Consider the following 24,505-nt stretch of genomic DNA (forward strand, 5'->3'; position numbering starts at 1 on the left):
TGCTGCTAACCACCGCTGCCTGCTGCCCTCGGGGGGAGGGAGGAACATTCCTGTCCCAGGCCAGGGCAGAAAAGCACAAGACTGACTCAGTGCAAGGGGCGAGCCCCTGCTCACCAGTGCCACCCTTGAGCGGCTGGGGGGAGAGGCAGAGTCGCAACTGACCTTTCCCCAGCTTCGTCTGTATATACTTCAAAAGTGTGTAAAGAGGGTTTGGCTGGTTGGTTTTATTTTTTTTTTTTTACGCCTCCTTTACTACATGAATTCCAACCCGCCCCGAAACTCTTCAAACCCGTATTTTATTTGTTGTATGTGTGTGTGTGTACATCAAGGGAGGGAAGGGGCGGGCGGTATCCTTCCACCCATCCCTTCTTCCTTCCAGTTTTGTTCTCTTGCCTTCTCCTCCAAGGCGAGGAGCTATTTATTGCCTCCTTCGATCGTTTTGTTCCACGGGTGTTTGGTCGGTCAGCTGTTTTGTCACGCCTTCCCCTTCGCAAATCAGTCGTGTCAGCCCCCAGCTCCCTTCCAGAAATACAGCAGGCTTCAGCCCAAACCCTCTCGAAGCAGTGCCTTGCGACACGGCTGGCAGGGGGCGTTCTGGAAACAGCCCCCCAGTTTCTCCCAAAGGCCGTGCCGCTCCTGCCACACCTCAGCAGGCTGCTCAGGAGCAGCGGTAGGGGAGAGATCCCAAAGCACAACTCTTCTCTGGGGAGAAATGCATCGGTTTTAGAGCCTGCTGTCGCGTCGCCGTTGCCAAAGGCCGTCAGGATGGCCGCAGCCTGACAGCCCCTTGGCCCCGTGCCCGGTCAGAACCTTGGTTTGTAAGTTACACTGTACTAACTCCGTGACTTCCATTCACCTGAAGAGAAATAAAAAAGAAAAAAGGCTTTAAAAACTGATCACGGCTTAGGTTTCTTATTCCTTTCCGTGCTCACGCTGTCCTGGGAACAGGGCACGCTGCCTGGCTGATGAGCATTGCTAAGAAGCAGCTGACAGGACCTTGAAATCCACCTCCACATTTCCTTACGCTGGGCTTTGTGCAGGAACAGAGGGGCGTCGTGCCTCAGCCTGCTGAAGGACAGAGGCGGTGACTCAGTGGCCATCTCCAGGCTTTGTGGGGGACTGAGGGCTGCTCAGCATACCACGGTTTCAGGAACCAAAAAACCACAGCAAGCCTGCTGCGAAGAGCAGCACACTGAAATCCCCTCTCCCCCGCCTCTGAATCCATCTTCCTGAGCGCCTGCCCGCTTTAGCTGCCCCGGAGAAGTCTGCTGATGCAGTAATGTTGGAGGCTCGTGCTTGCGCAAGGCCAGGCTGCTGCATCTTCCTCCTCGCCCTCTGCCAGCGCAGCCGTTCCCGGAGCTGCGCGGGCCGGAGCGGGTCGTGGATGCGGGTGGGGACACGTCAGCATCATACCTCTGCTAGAAACCTCCACCTCCGGGGAGATGGAGGAGAAGGAGTGACATTTGTAGCTGCGTGGAGTGCTGTGCTCTGAGGCATTGTGTAACCAAAAGGCTTTTTGTCATGTTTTAATAGCTGCTGCTCTGTGTTTTCATCTCTTTAATATTGTTGAGCAGGAAGGGAGCCGCTACACGGGTAGGACTTTACAACAGCTTGCTACACACAAATAGTTCCTGCCTTCTGGCTTTAGGCAACAGGTGCTGCTGCCCCCTCTTCGGGGGAACCTCTGAGAGAGAGGCCGGCACAGGCCAGCCCTTGAGACTCTAACGCCAGGGATGGGGGAGAAGAATTGGGAGCAAACTGCATTTGCGATTTTCCCTTGGCCTAGTTATGGGAATCGGATTTGTTCCCAGCAGGAAAGTCTTTTGTCATGGTCTCTCTCACTTCCTCGCTTCTCTTCTTGTCAATGATCTCCATCTCGCGCATTTTCTGCAAAGAACAAAGGGGAAGGGCTGAGCAAGGAGAATGCCAAGAGCTTTTTATCTTTTTTTTTTTTTTTTTTTTAAGCAAACTCCAAGAGCAAAGGTTCTGCTTCCCTGATTAAGGTGCATGCAGATGTAGAAAGAAAGGCTGAAAGCCTCCTATCCCCAATTTCTCAAATTCATGCCCCTCTTGTGCCACAAAAGGGAATTAATTGTCCCCTCTTCTTCCCTGCTTGGCTATAAGAGGGAGACCGTGCTTTAGGGTTTCTGACACTTAACATCCTGTAGGGCCAGTGCTGCCAGGGCCCTCACATACCTGGGAGATTTCAGTGAGGATAATTCTCTGATACTTCTTGCCCTGTCCTAGAGCTTCCATCTCTGCCAGGAACTCCCGCCTCTCCCGAACTTCATTCACCACTGACAAAGAGAAAACCACTGTGAAAAAGAGTTTTCATTGTAATGTGAGAGTCTTCTGTGCTTAACAGTTGTCAATCTGTGCTGTCCCAGTTAAAACAGGGTTGTCTGGAGTGCTCACACACACAGGAGTTCCAAGCACAGGGAGGCATAAGGCAGGGTTTTGCCATCCCAGCATACTGTGCAGGCCAAAGTCCACCACTGCTTAAAATTCTGCCCTACTTTTAAGCTTTGCTAGCGTAGCTTTACTGATCTTGGAGTGAAAATAAACACAGCCCAAAGCACGGTCAGGCTGGTAAACATCCCAGCCTACGCTGAGTCACACTGGCTGGAGAAAGGATCCACAGTACCTGGGCTTTCTGCCCAGGCTGCCCCTGCGAATCACCACGGTATTCCTCTGCCAGCAGTTTGTGTTCCGTGGGCAATCCAGACAGCCTGCATCTGCCAGCAAGCCTCTGCAGAACAAATTCTGCGAGGAAGGCTGGCTCACAGCAGCACGCTGTCAAGCCCTTTCTCTGGGAACCTGGCTTTGTGTTCTCTTCCACCCAGGGCTTCAGATTCGGGGCCGCACAGCCTGCCTCACAACCCTCGGGGGGAGCAGTTTTCCAGGCTTCCCCTCCTAGACTACATGACAACATACGTTCTTCAAAGCGGTCAATCTCAGCATTCTCCTCTTCCTTTGTCTCAACAAACACCTGCTTCACCTGGTGTTCCACCACATCCTTCCCTGTCGCTAAGATATTTTGGAGCCTTTGCTTCTCCCTTTCCAAATCTCCTGTGAATGAGAAGGGAAAAACAATAAATCCTTAGCAGCCTGTCTCCTCAGCAAGGAGCCTGGCCACCCTGCTGCTTTGCCAATGACACCAGAAGTGTGACATTAATGACAGTGCATCCCCAGACTGAACTGCACACGCATGCTCATTGCGAAGAGAAAACCAAACTGACATCAAAGGTTTGATACATGTTTATAAGATAGAAAATTATATAGCACCCCTTCTTACACAAGGATTGTACAAGGTCCTATCACTTATAATTCCCCTAGCTAGCGGGCAGAAGTCAGTGAGTATTTGCAGTGAATGCTCTCTCAGAGATCTCTTTTTTAAGCATCTCTGAAGTCAGAAAGTATGAGGATGAAGAGTAATTAAGAACACCTCCTATGGCTGCTGCTGTTGCAGGCAGAGGGTGGACGTAAGGGTGGAGAGAGGGGCTGGGTGGCATGATTAGTGACATTTTCTGACTTACTCCTTGCTTGTGGCTTGAATTTCTCTCGGGTGTAAGCATCTCCTGCCTGGCAGAGCTTGGCGGGCCGAAGATGAGGTTTAGCTGAAAGCCTGCTTGGCTGACGGAGCGGTGGGGAGGAAGCAGGCGGCACGGGCGCTGGTTGTTTGCTGGATGTGGGGTGGCACTGGAGGGGCAGGGCATCTCCCCCTGCAGAACAAACCCAAAATATTGATGTCAGACACAGAGGAGCCTGGCTGGCTGACCCCAGACAACCACCAGCTGAAGATCTGGCGTAGCGCAGCCAAGAAAGATCCACGGTGCCACAGACGCTGCTCATGGATACACATCTTTTGGTGGCCGTTTGGGGACACCTCACCGGGTACTTACACAAACCATCAGCAGCAGTGCTGCCGTGTGGAGGGGAGCAGCGGGATGCCTCCATCCGAGCAGCCCTGAGGCGAGCACCCCCTCCATTGGGATGGGGGCATGAGCTGTTCACCACAGCAGCGAGAGGGGACGGCACTCACGTTCCAGGCACTCCATCAGGCATCGCCGCTGGAAGCTCGTCAGCTTCGACTCCTCCATCATGGCTGGAAAATAGCGTTTTTGTGTAAAAACCGGGCTCCCCACGTCCCTGTAACACCCAGAAAGGGAAGGGGGGGGATCCCTAGGGACCAGACAGACACAGACACGGGTCTTCCACTGCCTCACACAGCCCAAAAGCGCCCCTCGGAGCCTTCCCTGCCTCAGGCCCCGTTACCTCGCAGCAGCTCCCGGGTTTTGGGGCTGTACCGGGCTCTGCCTCCTCCCTCCGAGCCCGCCATGGCCGGCGGCGACCATGGCGGAGGGGGGTGAAGAAGGAGGGGGTAAAATGGCGGCGCGTCGCCACGGCAACGGCGCCATGGCGCAGGGCGCCCGCTAGCGCGTCACGGGGAGCGACAGGGGCGGCCGGGGAGGAAGGAGACAAGATGTCTGACAACGAGGACAAGTGAGAGAGAGCGGGGCAGGGGGTGGGCTGGGAGACGGGGAGCGATCGGGATCGGGATTGGGGTTGGGATCAGGATTGGGATTAGGATCGGGATCAGGATCGGGGTCGGGAGTGGGATCAGGATCAGGATTGGGATCGGGGTCGGGATCAGGATTGGGATTGGGGTCGGGGTCGGGATCAGGATTGGGATTGGGGTCGGGATCGGGATTGAGATTGGGGTCGGGGTCGGGATTGGGATCAGGATCGGGGTTGGGACCAGGATCGGGGTTGGGATCGGGATTAGGATTGGGGTCAGGATCGGGGTCGGGATCAGGATCGAGGTCGGGATTGGGATCAGGATCAGGATTGGGATTGGGGTTAAGATCGGGACTGGGATCAGGATCGAGATCGGGATTGGGGTCAGGATTGGGATCAGGATCAGGGTCAGGATTGGGATGAGGATCTAGATTGGGATTGAGATCAGGATCGAGATCAGGATCAGGATTGGGATTAGGATCAGGATCAGGATCGGGGTCGGGATCAGGATTGGGATCAGGACTGGGATCAGGATTAGAATCAGGATCAGGATCAGGATCCAGATTAGGATCAAGATCAGGATCCGGACTGGGTGCCAGCAGCCAAGCGCGTTGCCTGACATGCCCTTCCCTCTGCCCCTCAGCTTCGACGGGGATGATTTCGATGATGTGGAGGAGGATGAGGGCCTGGAGGACCTGGAGAACGCGGAGGAGGTGGGTGTCCCCGCCAGCTCGCCCGCCGCTCGGGCCTGAGGTGTAGCTGAGCCATAACGTTGTGCTGGTTTCCCCAGGAGGGACAGGAGAACGTGGAGATCCTCCCCTCGGGAGAGCGGCAGGCGGCTAACCAGAAGCGGATCACCACCCCCTACATGACCAAGTACGAGCGGGCCAGAGTCCTGGGCACACGCGCCCTCCAGATAGCGTGAGTATTCCTCTCTATATCGCAGTCATCCCTACAGTGAGGTTGTCATCTCCTAATGTCTCCCAGCCCTGTTAAAGCTGCTTATTCCTGTCCTCAAAACCTCCTGGACCTCATGTAGTCCTTTACCTGACAGCTGAGCTTCTGTATCATCATCACAATCAGCACTGAAAAGCAACACCATAAGCCCTTACATCTCTAACAGATGTCACAGGCAAAAAAAATGGGGAATGTGACATGCTGATTCTGCCTTCTGCCTTTGCTAAGGCAGCCAGGAGGGGCTGGAAAATTCAGGACCGGTTGGCGAAAGCTACAGTTTTAGGGAGAGATGCTCTACAACATCTTCGTTTATTACCACATGGTTGTAAGAATTAGGAATGGTATAGCCATCCTGAAATCTCTGAGTGCATTTGTAACAAACTATAAGTTTGTTAAGTGTTTGGAATAGCATGGCGTCATTTATGATAGATAATGCCACTTGAGTCCTATTTTGAGTGCAATTAAGGCTGGCTGCTCTCAGTCTCTTCCATTTACCTGTCCAGATCTGTTTTAATAATACATGTCGAAAAGTTTTGTGCTTTTTGAAAAACTGCCCTACAAGCGACACTATTAAACTGTCTTAAAATTTGTCTGAAAGGGCATCTCTGAATTTCATCTTAGCTACATTCACCTTCAAAAATAGCGCTTCTCCACATCTCCTCACCATTTACAAGCTTCTAAATGAACTTTCCTTAATCGTCACTTTGCTGAGCTGTTCTTTGCCCGGTTATCACTCCAGGAGGCTATTTTGTGTGCATTCTTTCAACTGGTCGAAGACCAGAAAAATGAGTGAGATGGGATGGGTGTGTGCCAGACCTGCAATCCAAAGCACTCTGGCGCCTGGTTCTCCTTCAGCTGCATACTTCTGCTCTCGGAGCTGACTCTAGGCCAGGAGCAGCCCCCCTGTGGCCTTACCCACACATAACATGAACTCCTGTTGCTGTTGCCACCAGACAGAGAGACAATCATCAGCAGTGCTTGCTCTACTTTTACAACCCTCTGCAAAATGCATTTTTTTTTCCCTAGAGATAGACTGCGTCGTAAATCCAGCCTCTTATTTTCTCCTAGAGGGAGTCTGGAAAATGGGAGCAAGTGAGAACATGGGGGATGCCAGTGTTTCCACCCTCTTTGTTAGATCAATTTTAAATCAGTTTTGATATTCTGTTCCTCTGTTGTGGTTCAACCTGGCAGGCAGCTAAGCACCACACAGCCATTTGCTCACTTCCCTTCTCCCCCGACCAGTGGGATGGGGGAGAGATTTGGGAGGGGGGGAAAAAAAAAGTAAAATATCTAATGGGTTGAGATAAAGACAGTTTAATAGGACAGAAAAGGAAGAGAAATAATGATGATGATGATGATAATAATAGAATACATAAAGCAAGTGATGCATGATGCAATTGCTCGCCATCCCGTCCCCGAGCAGCGTTCCCCCTGCCTCCTGGCCACCCACCACCTGTTAATTCAGCACAATGCCATGCGTTATGGAATGTCCCTTTGGCCAGGCTGGGTCAGCTGTCCTGCTTCTGTCCCCTCCCAGCTCCGTGTGCACCCCCAGCCTGCTCACTGGCAGGGCCAGAAGAACATTCAAGCAAAAACTCGGTCCACAGTCCCCTGGGGAAAATTTTTTCCCAAAGTGGATGAGAGTGCAACACACAGGCACGTGCTTAGCTGTCCCTTCTTCGTGTTCTCTCAAATGGTTGTCGATGTTTTGTTCCAGGATGTGTGCCCCTGTGATGGTGGAATTGGAAGGAGAGACAGACCCCTTGCTGATTGCCATGAAAGAGCTCAAGTAAGTCCCGGCCTTTGGCAGTGAGCGTATTGATTTCCATAAAGCAAGCACTCCCCTCCTCATCCCAGCATTTAGCAGCTTATTCCATGCAGCTCATTCCAGGACAACATTGTGTTCCCTCAGTAGCAGTGAGTACCACATTTGCCTTCCTTTTCTGCTCCTTGGGACTTCTCCACAGCTGCTCTTCCATCAGGGGAGCTCTTGCATAGTGCTGATGATTAGCAGTGCTCTGATCTCTTTTACCTGGGAGTCCAAGTGTCTCTTTATTTCTGTGATGAGAACACAAGGTCCTCATCTTTGTGGAACCAGTTTAATTCCCTGAAAGGGATTGATGCGAAGGAGCCTTCTGAACAGACCTGTGTTCAAAGGGAGTGCTGGCAAAAATTAAAATAAGGGTCAGGTTGGTAAAGTGAAAGCCCTGGTAAGAATGTCTGTTTTTCCTGCATCCTTCCAAAATTGGCTTATTGTGCTTGCAGGAGGCACAACCCTTGCTTACAGAGAGATTAAATAAATCCTTTCTGACTAGCAAAATCAGCTTCTGGATGGCTGCTGACAGGCCCACCTTCCCACAGCAGAGTGTTCTGGCCCACAGCTTGCTGACGTGGTCAGCGAGCTAATATGTCATGGGCAGGCTTCTTGCAAGCAGAGCAGCCAGACCCCCTTACTAATGAAGTCCCTATGCTTGAGTTGAGTTGTCCCTCTGCTCCCCCAGTTTCTCAGTACATTGCAGTTGCTCTTGCAGACTTCGTATCTCTATTACAGCAGCTCCTTTTATCATTGCTAAAACCTCCGTGGGTCATGCTCCTATCAGATCTCCAAGATCCTAAATTGCTTCTGGTCGCTGTCTGAGTGTGAGCTCTAGAAAGCAGCCGGAGTGTGACACACAGTGGCATCCTGTGCTGTGCCAAAATTAAATTGTGATTCTTGGCGTGAGGGAGCTGCTTTGGCACCAGAAAAACAGAAGCCCTGAATGTGGTCATTAAAGACGTTGTATTACTTTTCATGTCTGATATGGTCGTAAACCTGATGCCCTGGTTAGATTCCAGACTGTCTAATTACATTCTGCAGATTTAAATCTGCTTCCACTAAGTTAAATTCTGCTCAGCACTTTCTCGCTTTCTAATTGGAGCTGCTGCTAGCAGACGCTGTGTTCTATCCCAGCTTTACCAGGTTTTGGTGGCTGAACGGTCTGTAATATTTCACATATCCTTCTTTAAAATGTACCTCATACCCCCAGACATGCAAAACACTCCATAGATGTCAGGTTTAAATGAAGGTTCTCAGAATTCTGACACTTCTGTAGTGTCTTGTACGGGGAAAAAAGTCTTCACTGGGTTTTCCTTCTGGAGGTCTTAGTTTAGAGACTTACTTTGCTCAGTGCTTTGCACCTACAAAAGAAAATGTTGTTGGTACTTCCCTCTACTGTGTAATGCCAAATCTCTGGTGCCATACAGATCTCCCTCTTAAACCTGGTGAGCTTACTGAAGCTAGCAAGGCAGCATTCCTCAATTCCCATTGCCTGCTGAAATGCTATAGGGAAGGCCGTGGCATTTCTTTTCACCTCTCTGTCCTTCCTCCAGAGCACGCAAGATCCCCATAATCATACGTCGTTACCTACCTGATGGGAGCTATGAAGACTGGGGCGTGGATGAGTTAATTATCACAGACTGATCAGCCGTCGCTTTTGATTCTTTCCTTCTCCAACAGATGTTTCTATTTTTGTTTATATTTGTGTAAATAAATTATAAGCCTTCCCATTTTAAGCTGAACGTATTTTTTTTTCCTCTCCCCCACCTGTTTTTCCCATCTCTGCCCTACATGCCCAGGATTTCTTTTGAACCCTTCCTTATTTCTGTACATCAGCTTGATTATTCTTTAATTCTGTGTCGGTCTGTGTGGGTTTTACTGAGATTAGGGAGCAAAGTGCCAAGTTTTTCTTTTATTTCCACCTTTTAGCTAGGCTAAAGACTGCAGTAGGTGCCTCCACCTGCCCCTCCTCTCCAGTTCTAGGACCAACAGCCAGCTGAACCACTGTTGGACAGAAAAGGTCTTGCAGGTACTTTGGCTTCAGAAAGACTCCAGCCCTCCGCCACTACCCCTTCTTAAAACACGGGTGTGAGACACCTCCACCGCTTCCCCCCAGACAGTCAGGCCTTTGTCCCCTGAGCAGGTTGCTGTGGAAACCCCCAATTTCCTCTCTGGCCAGAGCTGGCCGTGGAGCTTCTCAGGAGTATCGTAGAGCAGCTCTCATCAAATCACCTATTGTTTCCCTGCTCCTGCTGCTTATCAGTGCTGGGGATCCCCTTTCAGTGGCACTGCCCCAGCCGGAAGCGCGGTCGCCAGCCGCGGTCCCACCAGCTCGGCCGGGTAGGTTCGGGTGCTGCACTCTCTCCTCATTCAGCTCCTCTCTGATGCGCCGTGGGTGCTCTCCCAAAGCCACCTCAGCTGCATGAAGCCCAGCGCATCAAGCATTGGCACGACAGTGGTTAAATAAGGAGTTCCTTTGGTAATCTGCAGCGTGATGACAGATCAGTCATTTGCCCTCTGAAGGTACCTGCGTTCTCGCCTCTGATGTGCCAGGAGGAGAAAAACCATATAATATAGCTCCCTGCTCAGATCAAAAAGGGCTGGGTGGATGTGTTAAAATCTGCAAGGGCTTCCAGCCAGCGAATACCTGGTTTTCATTTCTTAATCTTCTCTCTGCTCTTGCTTTGCTTGAGGAAGGCAGAATACACCGAGTCCTTCATAGCAGGTGATCTTACTAAAAAGTGCCCCTGGAATTTTTGCCTTATTTTTATTTTTTTTTTTAAGAGAAGACAAGGTAAGGTGCACCTGTTGCTTCTGCTTTATGTTGATTTTTTTTTTTCCTTTACACTGGTCCAGGAAGACGTTTTCCAACCAGCTCATGTTAAAGCTCGTGCTCACGTTTAAAGCAGGCATTCTTCATGCTGTACGTGTGGTCGGTGCCTGCAGACAAACACCCACATCCCAGAGGGAGTTCACATCCACCTGCCTGGGGACCCAGCTCGTATAACCAGCCGTGTTTGTCATTCTCCTACTGGTCCCTGTAGAAGCACCCACCCATCCATCCTTCCTTTGTCGGTCAGTGTGTGCAGGAGGGGCTGCTTTTGGAGGCGAGAAAGCAAGGGCCGAATGGGGTCCCTGAGCAAAATGACGGGTCACAGGGAACGTGGAGATGCTTGCAGGTGTGGGAAGGGGGTTGACCCCGAAGAACACAAGCGCTTCCTGCTCCCGGCCATCCTTACCAAGAAAAGGTTAATCCGCAGCGCTGTGGCCTTCAGCCTTCTCCCCCCACCCCGCATGGAATCCTTTAATCACGTTGGTGCGGTGAAATTTCAGCCCTGAAATGGTGCCTTTGTGCAATCATTCTGGCGTCCGCCATGGAGCGCGGGGGTCGTTTTCTTGTCCCTTTTTTTTTTTTTTTTTTTTTTTTTTAAATGGCTTCTTTGTTCCCTGCCCGCCTCCCCTCCCCAGCCTCGCATCTGTATCAGATACGATTAAAGGGATAGGGAAGGATGCTGGGCCAGCTCCTGCTAGGCTGCGGGAGGAGTGTTTAACCCCCCTGTTACCATTGTCATGTCTCTCTTCTCAGTCATGGCTTCGCTGTGGGGACACTCCTAGACGAGAGGAGGCACCCCCTTCCACTGGAGGATGGTTGATGTGGAACCCGATCGCTTTCTTAGTTTGCTTTTTGAGGAGCCAGAGAAGGCTACTTGTGTATGGTCAAGGACTTTCTCTTCCCAGTCTTCTGTTCATCCACACCATGGCCCTTCTCCACCCCTGGGATTAGCTGTCCTATCCCTAACTCTGCCCTGGCTCCCCTCATCCTCTACACGCTCCTGACCTGCTTGGCAATGCTCTAGTTCCCTTCTGGACTCTCCCCACAGCCTGTAGTTTGGGGTAGAGATGTCTCCTCCAACTCACGGAGTGGTCACAGACTTATTTTGCACAGAACTGTTTAGCTTGACATCACTGACATTAAATGTCATTAAGCTGTTCTGCTGCTGATGCTCTTGGCCCTATATAGGACTTCATCCAAATAGTGCCACGAGTTTTAAAAAGCTTTAAATATAGGAACTCCTATTTAAACTATCATTTAAATAGGAGTTCGTAGACCTCCTGCTTATTTTACTCACCCATTAAGTGTCTAGTGAACACAAAATCACAGGATAGATCACGTGTCTTTGCTTTGAAGCCTTTGGAATCCATTTTTAATTGTTGTGGAGTCTCTGTGTTAATTGAAACCCTACCTTGATCCCATTGACCTTGAGACAAGTTCTTAAGCAGACCAATACCTGCTGTACATTTTCTTTCCGAACATTTTCAGGTAGTCTCCTAGGACCTGACTACACCCAGGATGTCCTCTTCAACAGCTGAGGTACGTACTTCTATTCTTGAATATATATTGTGTGTGTGTGTGAGTGTATTTAAATTCTTACTTGTGGAAGGCAAGAGGCTGAGTTCGTTGAGTTTCTACAAACTATTGGTTGTTCCAAAACACTTCCAAAATCCACAAGTTTATGTAAGAGGGGAAGTTTTTTATGAAGGTACATAATAGCCACGTGGAGATGAGGAATGGAGGAGAAACCCCACATGCCTATTCTGGAGAGAATTAATAATGATGCTAAGAAACTCTTGGGTGAAATACACAAAATAGTGCGCTTCTTAATGGCACAGGAACAGAATTCAGCATTACTGCATCTCTCACTCTGGCAATGGTTGGAACAGAAGAGTTTCATCTCCATGAAGGAGTGCAGTAAGCCAGCTGGAGTTCTGCCGGTGTCCTCTCAGCGACAGGCAGAGGAAAGCTGCGCACGGGATCCGTGCGGTGTTGTAGTGACACACGACAGACTTACTGATGGGGGAAAAAAAAGAGGCTTTCATGAAAGAGGTCAAAAAACTCCAGAGACATGAAAATGAAACTTTTAAGTTTATTATTCCATATGTTTAATGCAGAGTTAATGGTGCTAGGACAGCGTAGAGACTGGGGGAAGGGAGCTGGGGGAGGAAGGTGCTACTTGCATAAATAAGGGGACAGGGCTTGAACAGGTTACATGCGTACAGGGAGCAAACATTCTACATGATCTTTTCAGACACCACAAGGAGAAGTCATCCATAGCTAAGGGAGGCAGGAAGGGCATCTGACAGTCATAACAGCAGAGGGAAACAGCGGCACGGATCACAGTCCATGTTTGGTCAAAGTATTTTCTCTTTCTAGACTGGATTACCCATTGGAAGGTCCCTTCTCTGTGATCAATTGCCAGGAGTCTTTTTTTTTTTTTTCCTGCAGCAACTTCTGTGCCACTTCACTCCCTGGCATGGCAAACCACCCCAGTCCTGGAGGTGTCAAAGAAGAAGTCAGCAGACTGTCCTCAGGCGTTGGGCTGAAAAAAAAGAGGGTTGATCAGACTGCAAGAGTTGCTTGCTTCCAGTTTGAAGCCCAGAGGCAAAAATGAGTTCTTCTGCACCTAACCAGGCTTGTTTTCTTTATATTCATCCAAAACTGGGTGTGTATCTACCTCGCTTAGAGCCACAGGTTCATCTTTCCATCCTCGGTGAAGGTAGGAGGGAGGCGTTGATGGATTGCAATATGTGATGAACAAACGAGCAGGGATGCACACCCCATCAGCCTGAGTTCGGAGCAGGGGTTGAAAGTGAGTATTGCAATTGCCTCTGGGTGTTGGCAAGTGCACAGTAGCTTTCTTGGTGCCTCCACTTTCGGGCAGGCACTGGAAGAGCGAGGACTAGGTTTGCTCAGAGGTTGTTGAGGATACTGAAGAGATTAGAAAGGACTGAGATGCCAGGAATACCAGACACAAGTGAACGATATAAAGTAATTGTAAGACAGGAGGATTCACTCACAGCACCTTAATGATCCACAGGTCCTGCCCCACCTCTCCTGCATCCCCATACACAAACACACGCGCACACAGGCTATGATATGAGAAAGGCTAAGAGTGACAATGCAGTTCCTGAGTCCAACGCATTGTTCAGTCAAGCCTTACAAAAAAAAATAAAATAATCCATGCAGGAAGGAGCGTGGGATTAAACAGAGGCAGGACGGAGAGAAGAGGCGGGGAGAAAAGCTAGGGCGCAGTCGTGGAAATCAGCGGGGAAGCAAGCGTAAGTTGGTCTTCAAACGGGGATCGAGATTCATGCATGTGTGAATCTTAGGCAGGACTGCTGCACAATGCTGATCGCAAGGAAGCCGGCCGTGCCGTCCTCCCCGCTCCTCCTCCCACAACATGTTCACCACGGCTGAGCAGCCACCCTTCACCCCACAGCAGGTGACAAAGAGTTGGCCGGTGTGGTCTTTTGGAAACGCTTGCTAACTCACTGGAGGAGTCTGGGGAGGGGAAGGAAAGGACAGTCTCTCTTCTCTTAAGTCCAGGGTGCACAAAACGAAGCCCACCACGGACCAGTCACTCCATGTCTTGAATCCTCCTCATCTAGAAGGCCAATAAGGTGTTGCAAGCCAGTGGCATGGCCTGCGTGGAATCGGTAAAGGGCGAAAGGGCGAAAAACCTTCCTCGAGGCGGGTGAGCCAGCGATAGCCGGGGTCAAGAAAGGCACTTCCAGATACTCAGTGGGTTTTGGTGGCTGGATGGTGGCACTGAGTGACCTCGGAGTTCGGAGGCTCTTCTGCCTGTGCTGATTCTTCGGAGCCTTTCCGTCGCTGCTTCGGTCACCGTTCCCCATTCCCTACGGTCTGGAGAGAGTCGTATAGACGGGCTGTTCCCAATGTGTGGGGCTATGGGACTGTGGCACGGAGGGTGCGGGGTCAGAGATGGCTGTGTAAAGGGGACGTTGGGAAGGTCCCATGTAGGAGAAGGCAGAGTAGAGGCCAGAGGCTTGGCTGGAGTGGCTGTAGTAGGGTCCCGAGGGCTGGTGGTCAGGGTAGTCAAACTGGGGCCTGGAGATGGAGGGGAAGGCCGAACCGTAGTGGGGCAGACTCAGGGATGTGTAAGCTATCTGGGAGGTGGAGGGCTGGTCGGTGTAATGACCTCCGGGGGCGGACCCCTCCGTTTTCACCTGGGCCTTGGAGTCCACCACCGGTGACGTGGCGGCGGACAAGGAGACCCCGTGCTGCTTGGAGATCCAGGCCGAGTGTCCGCTGGCCGCAGCCAGGGCGCTCCCGAGGCCGTAGCCGGCGGCCGCGGCTGCCGCGTAGCCCCCGACATGGCCTGGGTGGCCAGCGTGTCCGTTGGGCGGCAGGTACTGGTCGAACTCGTTGACGTCAAAGGTCTCCATGTTGGACATCACCTCGTGGCTGATCTCGCCGATGTCCACGTTGCCGAAGTCGATGTGGGGCTTTCCCCCTTCCCCCAGGGAGCGCCCTTCCCGCTTGGAGTCAGCTTTGCCTGCCTGCAGCTCGGTCTTGGGGGTGGTGGGAGGCGTGGGGGGGCCGTGGCTCTGACCTGCAAGGTGAAAAACATTTTGAGGAGGAAAGAGAGGGGAGAAGGTGAGTTACTGCTTTCAACCTGGGCAGCTTTACAGGCCAGCTCCGCTCCTCCCAGTATGCCAGCAACTGCACTGAGACTTCAGTGGAGGGGGAGCCACTGAATGGCCAGCCAAAACCAAATATTTTTATATCATCTTGCCAAAAACAAGGAAGGGTAAAATGATACCCCACCGGAGAAGAGGAATGTAAGTGCAATGAAACTCAGGCATGGCCCTATACCAGTGACTCCAGCAGTCTGCTGGGTCGTGAGCAAGGTGTGAGCCACACCACTACGGCTTTTACAGCGATGGCTTGTTTTCCTGAGCCTCCCCGTTGGCCATAACCTGCCAGTGGGTTCACAAAGACCCGGGACTCACCTGAGGAGTGTTCTGGGTGCCCGTCGGACATGGGCGACCCTTCCCCGGGGTGCCTGTGGTCCAGGTGGGCGTTCTTGTAGTGGGCCTGGATCGCGGCAGCCCCGCCAGCCTCTGCCTCCACCTGGCCTTCGCCCTCGCCCTGCGTGGCCTTGCCGTTTTTCCGCCGACGGGGCTGGTACTTGTAGTCGGGGTGGTCTTTCTTGTGCTGCATCCTCAGGCGCTCTGCCTCTTCGATAAAGGGGCGCTTGTCACTTTCATTCAGCAGCCTGCAGGGACCAGGGTGGTAAAGAAGAGGGGAAGGAAAGGGGCAGGTGTGTGAGAAAAAAAATAAATCCCAATACACACAGTTATGGGACACAGCATATAAATCTGGGCATCGGGGTGTTGCCCCATTTTAGGGTATTTCCCAGAATAACAGGGAGAGCTGGGAGTGATTCAATGGAGACAGCAGTGTTTTCCTCCTCATCGTTTATGGTCAGCATTAAAACTCACTGTCATGGTCAGTGCCAGCGCTGGGTGCCCCTTCCCCAGCTGCATTATACATCTCAGGAACTTCAACAGCCTCACTTGCATTTTAGTTTCACCCCCAAAGGAAAACGCAGCCTTTCCCAGCTGCGAAAAATAAGGCCAGAAAAGCTGCTTTCAAAGATTTAGGGCAAATTAAGGGAAGCTGCCATCAAACGATGGCAGTATGGCACACCCTTACTACCCATACTGCTGCCTTCCACATCTCTTGCTCCTCCCCAGACTGATTTTATTCCAATTTAAGCCTTTTTGTGGGCTCTGCCCTGAGTTTGAGACTCTACTGAACATAAATGGTAGTAATTGTTGTTGTCTCCACCCAATCTACTGCCTGGAGCTCGCTGGGCAATATCCTAAAAAAATTAGGAGGAAAATGGTGTATCCTGCTCCTCCTGGAGCTCCTGCTCACTGTAGATGGGGATAATGCAAAAGGTTGAAACACAAATGCCCAGCCCTTCTTGAATGTAGCCTCGTAGTTGTAAAAAAAAGTAGCTTCTACATTGCTAGACCGTGTACAAATCGATGAGCTTTGGTCTCTAGATTAAAGGCTGTAGAAATATAAGCTCCTTCTCTGTATTCCTGCCAGATCATGAGCTGCTCTGGTTAAGATAGGATCTCCAAGAAAATTGTAAAATGTGCAGGCAGGGCAGCTCAGAAAGCTTGAAGATGAGAACAATCTGGTTGCTCAGGGCTTTAGCAGCTTCAATTGGAATTGCTTCAGTTTAATTTTATTTTTTTATTTTTTTTCCCTCAAATATCCTTGTGACTTAGGGTCAACCTGCTTCCAAGCAGAAACCAGTGCTCTCAGAAGGGGTCAGTCTTTTCCTGTGACTTGTACCTCAGGCACCCCAAAGCCCTCAGTGCTAAAAGGCAAGTGATTCTGCTAAACTGTAGGCACTGTGGAAGAAGAAAAGGCCTGAGAAACTGAAGTTTCTCAGTGCTCCCTGTGCATCCCCCTGCCCATCAGCCAGAAGGTGTGTGGCGTGGCCTGGAGCACGTTACGGTGCTGACCTGGGTTCACTCCAGGCAGCCTGAGAAGGTCGCAGCCACACGCCGCATTCCTCCGCTGCCTTAATCCTGCAGATTAAAGCAACTGAGCCACCATGAATCCAGCACCAGCTTTCCTGTCTCCCTCCTGCCCCTGTACACCACGCTCACACGTCCTGGAGGGCTCTAATCCTTCAGCCAGCCCTGCTCCAGGCTGCCCAAGAGGTCTGAAGGGACAGCCTGTCTGGCCATCCTGACCTCTGGAGGCATCAAGGGTTGGGAGGCAACCTCACACCTTGAGGACACTCCTTCTCCATGGGAGGTGAAGAAACGGAGGCAAACTCTGCAGCCTTACAGCCCTTCACTACAAGGCAGCTGGGCTCGGGCTTCTCTACACTGCCAACATAGATGGTGCTGAAGTTGGGAACTTGCTGTGGTTGGGAACAAAATGTCTCCTTTTACAGAAGCACCTCTTGGAGCAAGAGGCTGGATGCCGGACAGCCAGCTTTGCTCTGCTGGATGTATCAGTAAAACTTCCAGTGGAGGCCAGCAGTGAAGGCCAAAGCTCAACCTTCCTCATCTGCCTCATGGATGACCTGAACCAGATCCAACTGTGTCTATGCAGGAGTCAAATCCCTGCCCTCTGGTCTGTGCCTGGTCTCCTCACCGCCGCTCCTCTCCCCTCAACAGCCGCCCGCTAGCAGTGCCACCAGCAGGCCAGTGGGACATCCACTCCCTGTGCCTTTGTCTTCTTCCCCAGCCTCCCTGCTCCCTCCTCCCTCCCGCTGGGATCAGAGCTCAAATCGGCTTTAGCAAAGTGAAACTGGTGCGAGCAGGCAAAGGCCAGGAGATTTGGGGGATTTGGATTTCACTCGCTTCCTGCCCTCCCCCTCCGCCCCCCAACGCTCCCCTGTCGATAATGCACAGGAATCTCGCACGGGCAGAGAACTTATGGATCACGGAGCAAAGCCCTCGTGGGGCTTACCACAGCCCTCTCCACCCACGCCGGCATCAAACGCCCCCGATGAGTCGGCGTGGTGGGAATGGGGATGTCCACAGCCCCAGATTTCATGGGCATCACCCTGTCCCGGGCGCGTTTCCTTGGTGAGGTGGGGTGCAGAAAACGAGGGAGCTGCCACCCCCATAAAAAAGTCCCTTCATCGGGTCTCCTCGTCCCCAGGAACAGCCCCGCTGTCCCCTTCTTCTCGTGTCCCGCTTGTTTTCGGCCCCGGAGACGGTGCTGGCTGGCGTGTTGGCTTAGAGTCACGCCGACATTTTCAGCAGCCGGCCTCCATTTGAGAGCTGTTCCTCATCCCACCCCAGGGAAGGAAAGCAGCCAAGGCGAGCTTTCGTCAAGCATGGAAACCCTCCCTTCTCCTCCTCCCCTTCCCCTCGCCCTCCATTTTAGCGCCTTCGCTTCTTCGCCTACATCTTTCCCATCCCAAGTGGACACAAACCAGGGGCCCCAGCACTAAGATTTGCTAGTAGAAAAATCCTAGGATTTTTCTTGGATCGGCTACTTGGATCGGCCTTCAGGAAGATTTTCCAGGCTCTGCCGTCCCTACCCATCACCGTGCATATATTTGGCTTAAAGCTCTGCCGGCAGCCTCCGTGCTCACCAGCTCTTGCTCCCTGCACCGCTAACGCAGCCCGTACGTGTGCAAGCTCGCAGCCACCCATGTGGAAACACACTTTGCCACTCTTCTTTTCCAAAGCAATTAGTGATTTCGGCTGTTGGGTTTGGGCAGTCGCTATGTAGATGATCTGTAAGCATCCAGGTCCTGCCAACCAGGGACCTGCCAACTGCATTTGTGAAGTGATTGAGATTAAGCCAGAGCTCAGCCGGGCTGCCCACAGTTAGACTAGCACGTAGCTGCAATACCTTGGGGGCAGCAGGAACCTAAAGAGAGGAAAATCCAACTGCACACTGGGCTGAAAGGCTTGGCTCAGCGCTGCAAGCCTGGAAACCTTCAGGCCACCTCCCTTGGACTTTTTGTGACCTATTATTTGCCCCCAGCCCTAACAGAAAGACACATACACATTGTCCTAGCCAGCTCAGATGCTGCTGCACCCATAACCCTGGTGGTACAGTCCCGTATGGGCTGGCACAGCTCTGACCGCCGCTGTCTGCCCTAGCAGCAAAGACTCAGAAAGGATCCGTGCACAAGGCCCTACAAAACACCCGGGGCCCTCTGCAGAACCTCAGCCATCACCTGACGGCCACGGCTCCAGCTCGGGTGCACAAATGTCACCACGGGCCGGGGGCTGCATCTCCGTGCACTCTTCCCACGGCAGCTGTGGAGGGATTTAACCACTCTGCTCTGCTTTCAAAGGAAACGCAGTGTCCGAAGGCAGGCCGCTGCCCTAAAATCTGGCAGTGTTTTGCAACGAGGGAATGATAGCTTGAAATAACACTCTGGGAGCAAAAAAAAAGGTGGATTCGGATGCGGAGATGCGGGCGAGGGGAGCCAGAGGGAGCTGGGAAGCAGAACAATGGGGGCAAAGCGTAAGAAGGAGATCGGTTCATACTGGCACAAATGGAAGAGGACACCACAGTGATAATAGGTGGAGATGGCCAAGTTGATACAACAAAATATGGGGGGGACAGAGCGAACCTGTGGGCTACCAGGGTGGGGGCAAAAGAGCAGGCAGGGGGCTGAGCACTGCACATCGTAGTTTTGCCTGCGGTCCAGAGGCTGGCAGCAGAGCCCAAGGATGGAGCAGCAGGCTAGGCAGAGGAAAATGAAGGCAGCGGGGAACAAAGCGGGAAGGAGCGGAAAGAGCATCAGAGGAGACCTCTGCCTTCAGCTTCCCAAAGCAATCCACTTGCTTGAGTTACAGCAGACACTGGCGGGTCGGCGTAAATGGGGGGACACAGCAGAGGGAGCAACCGGTGCTCAAGGGCTCAGTTCTCCCTCATGAGCAGGGGGGTTTGGAGTCAGGAGGAGACCTACTGGACAGGGCGCGTTCCAGTTCTGCTTGGAAAAATGTCTTGTGGCCCGTCTGAGGCAGAGGGCTTCCTCCCATGCAATGCTGTCAGGACGGGAGAGGGAATGAAAGGGTTTCTTCACAGGAGGCCGATGGCCATCATAAGTGTTGGTCGGTGCAGGGGGCATGCAGCAGAAAGTGCTTGTGATAAGTCAACGGGGTTATTGGGAGGAATGGCCTGACGGGAATGAAGCGGCATGGCCAGCCTTGCTCGCGTGGGACCCCTTCATAGCAGGGGCTCTCCTTGCCCACCCCTCCCCACCACGGGCCTCGCTGCACCTGCATGGCCTGCCGAAACCAGGACCGAGCCGGGAAGGACGGGTGGGTGGCTCAACCCTTGTCTCTCTGCCCTCATCCTTCCTCCTCAGCCATGTCTTTGCTTCCCGCTTGCTCTGTGGTGCTGCACAGAAGATAACCCCTGCTGGTGTGGGGACCCGAGATCAAACAGGCTCGGGGCAGCCACAAGCGAGTTAAGTCTGATGGGGCTCAGCCCAGCTTCTGTTCGTGTGAAACTTTGCCCAACAGAGGGTGAGCCAAGGAGGCAACGTCTCCCCTGACAGTCAGGTAGGACCAGGATGAGCGTCCTGGTCAGGAACAAGAGGGAAAGTTAGAGGGAAACAGGTGGAAAAGGGAGGCATGGGCTCCATCTGGGGTGGAGGTGAGCCCTGCTGAGGAATCCTTCCCTATGTATATAGGGTATAACAGCCACTCTTGCCCCGTTCCCCCAGCCACCATGGAGAAGGCTCCCTGTGGGGAAAAAAACTTTCTCAGGGGACACCTCGTCCATCCCACCCCGTTCCCATCCTTCCTCCTGCCTACATATTCCACTCCAGGACACCTCCGGGCCTCAGCCCGCTCACACGCCCGCTCTTACCTCCAGAGCTTCCCCAAGGTCTTACTGAGCTCGGCGTTGTGGAGGTGCGGGTACTGGTCAGCCAATTTCCTCCGGGCAGCCTGTGCCCATACCATGAAGGCGTTCATGGGCCTCTTGACGTGGGGTTTGCTCTTGTTACTTCCATTGACCCGAACGGGCATGGGTACCAGGGTCCAGTCATAGCCGCTCAGCACCTGGCTGACCGCCTCGCGGATGCACACGGGGAATTTGTCGTCGTCCGCCTCCGAGTCTTGCTGTTCCTTCTTGACCTTGCCCATCTCTCCGTTCCCGGAGCCGGCGAGGTGAGGAGAGGTGTCCGATGCCATGGAGGGTCCCGGCGAGAGGCAGTGGTGGTCTTCGGAGCCCACCGGGCTCATCTCCACCTCTGAAAGGTCTTGGTCGTCGGCCATGGTCTCTTCCTTCTCGGTGTCCTTCTTCTCACTGGGGAGGGGAGGGAGGAAGACAAAAACAAAGGAAAGAAAGGAAAGAAAAAAAAAAAAAAAAGAAAAAAAAAAAGAAAACAAAAAAAACGAGGGGAAAGAGAGAAAAGGAAAAGCGACCACCAAATCCAACAGGGACTCTGCGCTCTCCGAAGAGCTGACCACGAGACAGGGGCCGCTTGATAAAAGCACAAGCAAAGCAATTGCCATGCACACCACAAAACCCGTGATCGAGGGGGGTGGGGATGGGCCGGGGCCCCAATTAATCGGGAGCTCCTATCTTTGCGATCGTCCCAAGCTGGTGTCTGCAGAGGGGCCTACGGCAGCTGCCCAGCTGTGCCAAGGGCCAGTGGGACAAGGGGGTCTGGGGACCCCAGAGGAGGGAGCATGGAGCCTCCTGCCTGGCCACAGCTCCCCACGGGGAGCAGGACCGGGGGAACAGCCACAAAACTTGTGCCAGGAGGTGCCCCTTTCCTTTGAAGCCATGCCTTGGATCACCAGCACAGTGCCTAGGAAGAGGGGGGCACCAGCACCATGTTGATAAACCAAAGGGACACGTCTCGTATCTCCTGGCCACCTCCAGGGACACAAGGCACCGGCAGGCAGCGAAAAGTGCCTCCGTGGGGACACCCCATCCCTCGGCCACTGCTCACACAGCAAAGACTTAAAATATATCCACATCGCATCCCCACGCACGTCCATGGGGATATACATGCACCACATACAGACAGATATTCAGATGCAAGCACACGTGAAGTTGAACTTTGAGAGAAGCCACGGAGCCGAGCTGCCTGCCCCGCGCACCCCTCCTCTCTCGCTGCCTGCAGTCACCTCTAAAAGTCCCTGCCACGGCACAGCCGCTGCCCTCGTTGAGAAAGAAAGGCTCTGAAAATAAAGGCCTCCTTATCCAACCCCCCCCCCCACCCCCAGCCAGAAATAAAAAGAAGGAAAAAAAAAAAAAAAAAAGAAGAAGTTTTAGAAGAGCGTGCCTCTGGTTTAGCTGAAAAAGTCAATGGGGAGCAAAGGCTGCTGTCGCTCCGCTTGCAGAGGGTGGCACGGCGCTTTGCTGGGGAAATTGAAAAAGTGGCAGAAAGTAGGGAAAATAAAAAAAAATAATAATAATAAAAAAATAAGAGTGAATGTGTGTGTGCATGCCAGGGAGCTCAGGTAGGAAAACTTACGTTGCCAATCCTGCGAGGGCTGCGGTGTCCCAGTCGCCCCCCTGCTCTCCCTCCGGCTTCGGGGTGCGCTGCCGGGGAGGCGCTCAGGCGAGTGCCATTCCTGGAGGGAGGCTTGGTTTTTTCTAATACCCCGGCTGGATGCCTCTCGCTGGCTTTGCTGCTTAGCACCGGGGGAGGGAAGGGCGGAAGGTGGAGCCAAGCATTTCTCAGAGCCAGGACACGGTCAGGCCGCTGGGGAGGGGACGCGGGCAGCCCCCCACCCCACCTCGGCCTTCCCCACTTTCCACCGGCGCCGGCTGCTTGGCCGGAGATCAAGGATGGAGAATGAAACCCCCAGCAGATTGGGGTTGCTGGGTGCAGGGAGGGATGTGGCTGGGCTCCCCTTCTTCCCCCTAGCATCACCCTTGTTCTTGCAGGGCATGGTGGCCCCCACGGTCCCGACATCCCTTATCCCCGTCACGGGGTCTGATGGGGACCCCAGTGCGCTGCAACAAGCTGGCCCAGGACTCCGGGGTCAGGATGTTGCAGGAGGTCAGTAATGTCCTGAGAATGAAGGACATTAGGTCCTTTCTCACCAGGCTGTCAAAGAGCAGCACCAACCCCGTAACCATGAGAGGTCACCCATAAAAATCTGACGACCTCCCCAGGTCCTCCAGAGCTAGCGGTGAGATAGAGCCAGCTCCTGCCCCAGCCCCTCACTGGAGACCCAACCTGAAGGAGCTTCAGTGCTACATCAGGGTGCACAGCTGTGACCCGGGGAACCAACCTCAAGGCATTTCCAGAGCATTTCCAGCTCCTGTAGCAACTCTTTCTTCTTCACAGACTGTGTTAGAAAGATCCCACATGAAGCATAAGGGGACCAGTCCCAAGGATGGTGCTGAGCACCTGAGCAAACGCACTCAGAGCAAAGCTGTGGGGCCGGCTGCTGCCCTTGTAGACCTCGCTGACAGCATAGGACCATTTCCCTATGAATGTAGCTCTGAAACTATGGGGTGGTTCCAGGGAAAACCTCACTAGAGCCCACTGAGGAGTCTTTACAGAATGGGACCAAGAGTGGGAATGGCTGCATGTCAACGGCATCAAACCTGTGGCAGGCAGAGGTGCTTAAAGGTGTCTGTGTGGTCTTGCACTGCCCGTAACAACCTCTTAAGTGCTCTCCCTTCTTTCTTTTTCTTAATCATCACCAGCTCCAGAAAAAGAGGCGCTCAGATGCTCCTCCTCACAAGATGCCTTTTTCCCTTTGGAAGAGAGAAATGTGGGTGGCTTTTTCTTGGATGCTGTGAAAACCCAAAGGAAAGCCTAGCAAATTAAGACAAGTTCCTGCTTCCTCAACCAAAGCAGCAGCCGGTGAACCTTGTGCCTTACAGTATGGAGCAAGTTCTCCCACCAGGAGACACCTCCAGCTCCCAAGCCAGTGGAAGTCCATGGCCCACCGGAGGCAGAGTAAGCACTGCGCAGCTGATGTTTTCTTACATGTCCTCAGGGTCTGGGTGAACAGAAGAGTGTCTCAGTCCCCCACCCTCAACTGTGGCAAGAAAAGGAGTAAATCAGGAGGGAACTTCAGTAATCCAGAGGGCTGTGGACTAACGTTGGTCCCTCTGCTCGCCGTCCCCATCAGGGGCTGCTGCTACCTTCCAGGTCCCATCCATGCCTTGTTGGAAGAGCTGTGGGTGCCTTGGCCCCCGACAGGGACATCCCAAAACGTATGGGCCTGGCTTAAAGGAACACACACCAGACACACAATTTCTGCAATCTGCAGACTCAGTGTCTCCACGTGTTTAAATGGTGGGCAAAGTTGTTGGTGGTGGTTTTGTTTTGTGGTTGTTTTTTTGTTTTGTTTTGTTTTTTTTTTGTTTTTTTCTCCATTCTGCCTTTCTCTAGTTGTTGCTTTTTGTCTCCTTTGCTTCTGCCTCCTCTTTCTGAATTCTCTTTCCCTGTGTGTAGCCTTTTTTTTTTCCTATTCCCAGCTCTCCCTTGTAACACTGCCTGCAGGTGCATGCTCACACACCCTTTTCCAAGTCTTTTCCATCTGTGTTTCATCTCTTCCCTCGTGCTATGAAGAGGGAGAGACAGGAGAGCGAGCGGTGGAAGACCACACCTGTAGGGCAACGGGGAGAGGTGTGATGCTTTCTCTTCAGCTGAGGTGAGAGGACGCAAAGAGAGGGAGGAGAAGAGACCAGGAGAAGAGACAGGAGCAGGGGACCCTGCTCAGTAGGGTTTCAATGGGAGGGCCACGTTGGTGGGACACCAAAGGCCACCTCCTCTGAGGTGACCCCATTCACTGCACCCATGGGAAGTGGAGGAGTAAGAGGGGAGAGTGTGTCTCTAATGGGCAAATGGGCTTGGAGGGGGGAAAAAAGACCAGAGGATGCCCATTGGGAAGTTTTGGTGTCCCCAAACCACGTCTGCA

At 52.7% G+C, this 24,505-nt stretch overlaps 3 protein-coding genes across 6 annotated transcripts; 1 reads left to right on the forward strand and 2 right to left on the reverse strand.

Moving 5' to 3' along the window:
- Positions 1–79: 79 nt before the first annotated feature.
- Positions 80–4,376, reverse strand: LOC309889136 (UPF0193 protein EVG1). Of its 4 annotated transcripts, XR_014319199.1 has the most exons (7): positions 4,276–4,376; positions 4,043–4,105; positions 3,537–3,722; positions 2,935–3,069; positions 2,197–2,297; positions 1,414–1,887; positions 80–856 (listed from the first exon to the last, which is right to left on the reverse strand). XR_014319199.1 is itself a non-coding variant. In XM_082781851.1 (6 exons), the coding sequence occupies exons 1-6, from the start codon at positions 4,337–4,339 to the stop codon at positions 1,783–1,785; spliced, it is 654 nt and encodes a 217-aa protein (XP_082637977.1). In that variant the 5' UTR covers positions 4,340–4,376; the 3' UTR covers positions 80–1,782. The 4 variants fall into 4 exon arrangements, 3 of the variants coding, with proteins under 3 accessions (XP_082637977.1, XP_082637978.1, XP_082637979.1); XM_082781851.1 differs by having other exon boundaries at positions 80–1,887; XM_082781852.1 differs by having other exon boundaries at positions 80–1,887; positions 3,903–4,105; positions 4,276–4,354.
- Positions 4,377–4,426: 50 nt separating this feature from the next.
- On the forward strand, positions 4,427–9,021 carry POLR2F (RNA polymerase II, I and III subunit F). Its single transcript, XM_082781890.1, has 5 exons — positions 4,427–4,503; positions 5,162–5,231; positions 5,309–5,439; positions 7,193–7,264; positions 8,845–9,021. The coding sequence occupies exons 1-5, from the start codon at positions 4,484–4,486 to the stop codon at positions 8,933–8,935; spliced, it is 384 nt and encodes a 127-aa protein (XP_082638016.1). The 5' UTR covers positions 4,427–4,483; the 3' UTR covers positions 8,936–9,021.
- Positions 9,022–12,202: 3,181 nt separating this feature from the next.
- Positions 12,203–22,118, reverse strand: SOX10 (SRY-box transcription factor 10). Its single transcript, XM_082784739.1, has 4 exons — positions 22,096–22,118; positions 20,475–20,915; positions 15,104–15,369; positions 12,203–14,703 (listed from the first exon to the last, which is right to left on the reverse strand). The coding sequence occupies exons 2-4, from the start codon at positions 20,882–20,884 to the stop codon at positions 13,988–13,990; spliced, it is 1,392 nt and encodes a 463-aa protein (XP_082640865.1). The 5' UTR covers positions 20,885–20,915; positions 22,096–22,118; the 3' UTR covers positions 12,203–13,987.
- Between the last annotated feature and the right edge of the window lie 2,387 nt (positions 22,119–24,505).

Source organism: Aythya marila (genome assembly GCF_965140915.1).
Source record: "Aythya marila genome assembly, chromosome: 1".
Classification (NCBI taxonomy): domain Eukaryota; kingdom Metazoa; phylum Chordata; class Aves; order Anseriformes; family Anatidae; genus Aythya; species Aythya marila.

What these genes read in the sequence shown, in the direction of transcription:
- SOX10 (XM_082784739.1), bottom strand. Translation starts at nt 20,884, where the DNA reads ATGGCCGACGACCAAGACCTTTCAGAGGTGGAGATGAGCCCGGTGGGC. An exon ending in ACCTTGGGGAAGCTCTGGAG is followed by an intron (nt 15,370 to 20,474) that starts GTAAGAGCGGGC and finishes TGGTCCCTGCAG; the next exon opens with GCTGCTGAATGAAAGTGACA. An exon ending in GCACCCAGAACACTCCTCAG is followed by an intron (nt 14,704 to 15,103) that starts GTGAGTCCCGGG and finishes TTCACCTTGCAG; the next exon opens with GTCAGAGCCACGGCCCCCCC.
- POLR2F (XM_082781890.1), top strand. Translation starts at nt 4,484, where the DNA reads ATGTCTGACAACGAGGACAA. An exon ending in ACCTGGAGAACGCGGAGGAG is followed by an intron (nt 5,232 to 5,308) that starts GTGGGTGTCCCC and finishes TGGTTTCCCCAG; the next exon opens with GAGGGACAGGAGAACGTGGA. An exon ending in ACACGCGCCCTCCAGATAGC is followed by an intron (nt 5,440 to 7,192) that starts GTGAGTATTCCT and finishes GTTTTGTTCCAG; the next exon opens with GATGTGTGCCCCTGTGATGG.
- LOC309889136 (XM_082781851.1), bottom strand. Translation starts at nt 4,339, where the DNA reads ATGGCGGGCTCGGAGGGAGGAGGCAGAGCCCGGTACAGCCCCAAAACC. An exon ending in AACCCGGGAGCTGCTGCGAG is followed by an intron (nt 4,106 to 4,275) that starts GTAACGGGGCCT and finishes GCTATTTTCCAG; the next exon opens with CCATGATGGAGGAGTCGAAG. An exon ending in ATTCAAGCCACAAGCAAGGA is followed by an intron (nt 3,070 to 3,536) that starts GTAAGTCAGAAA and finishes TCTCATTCACAG; the next exon opens with GAGATTTGGAAAGGGAGAAG.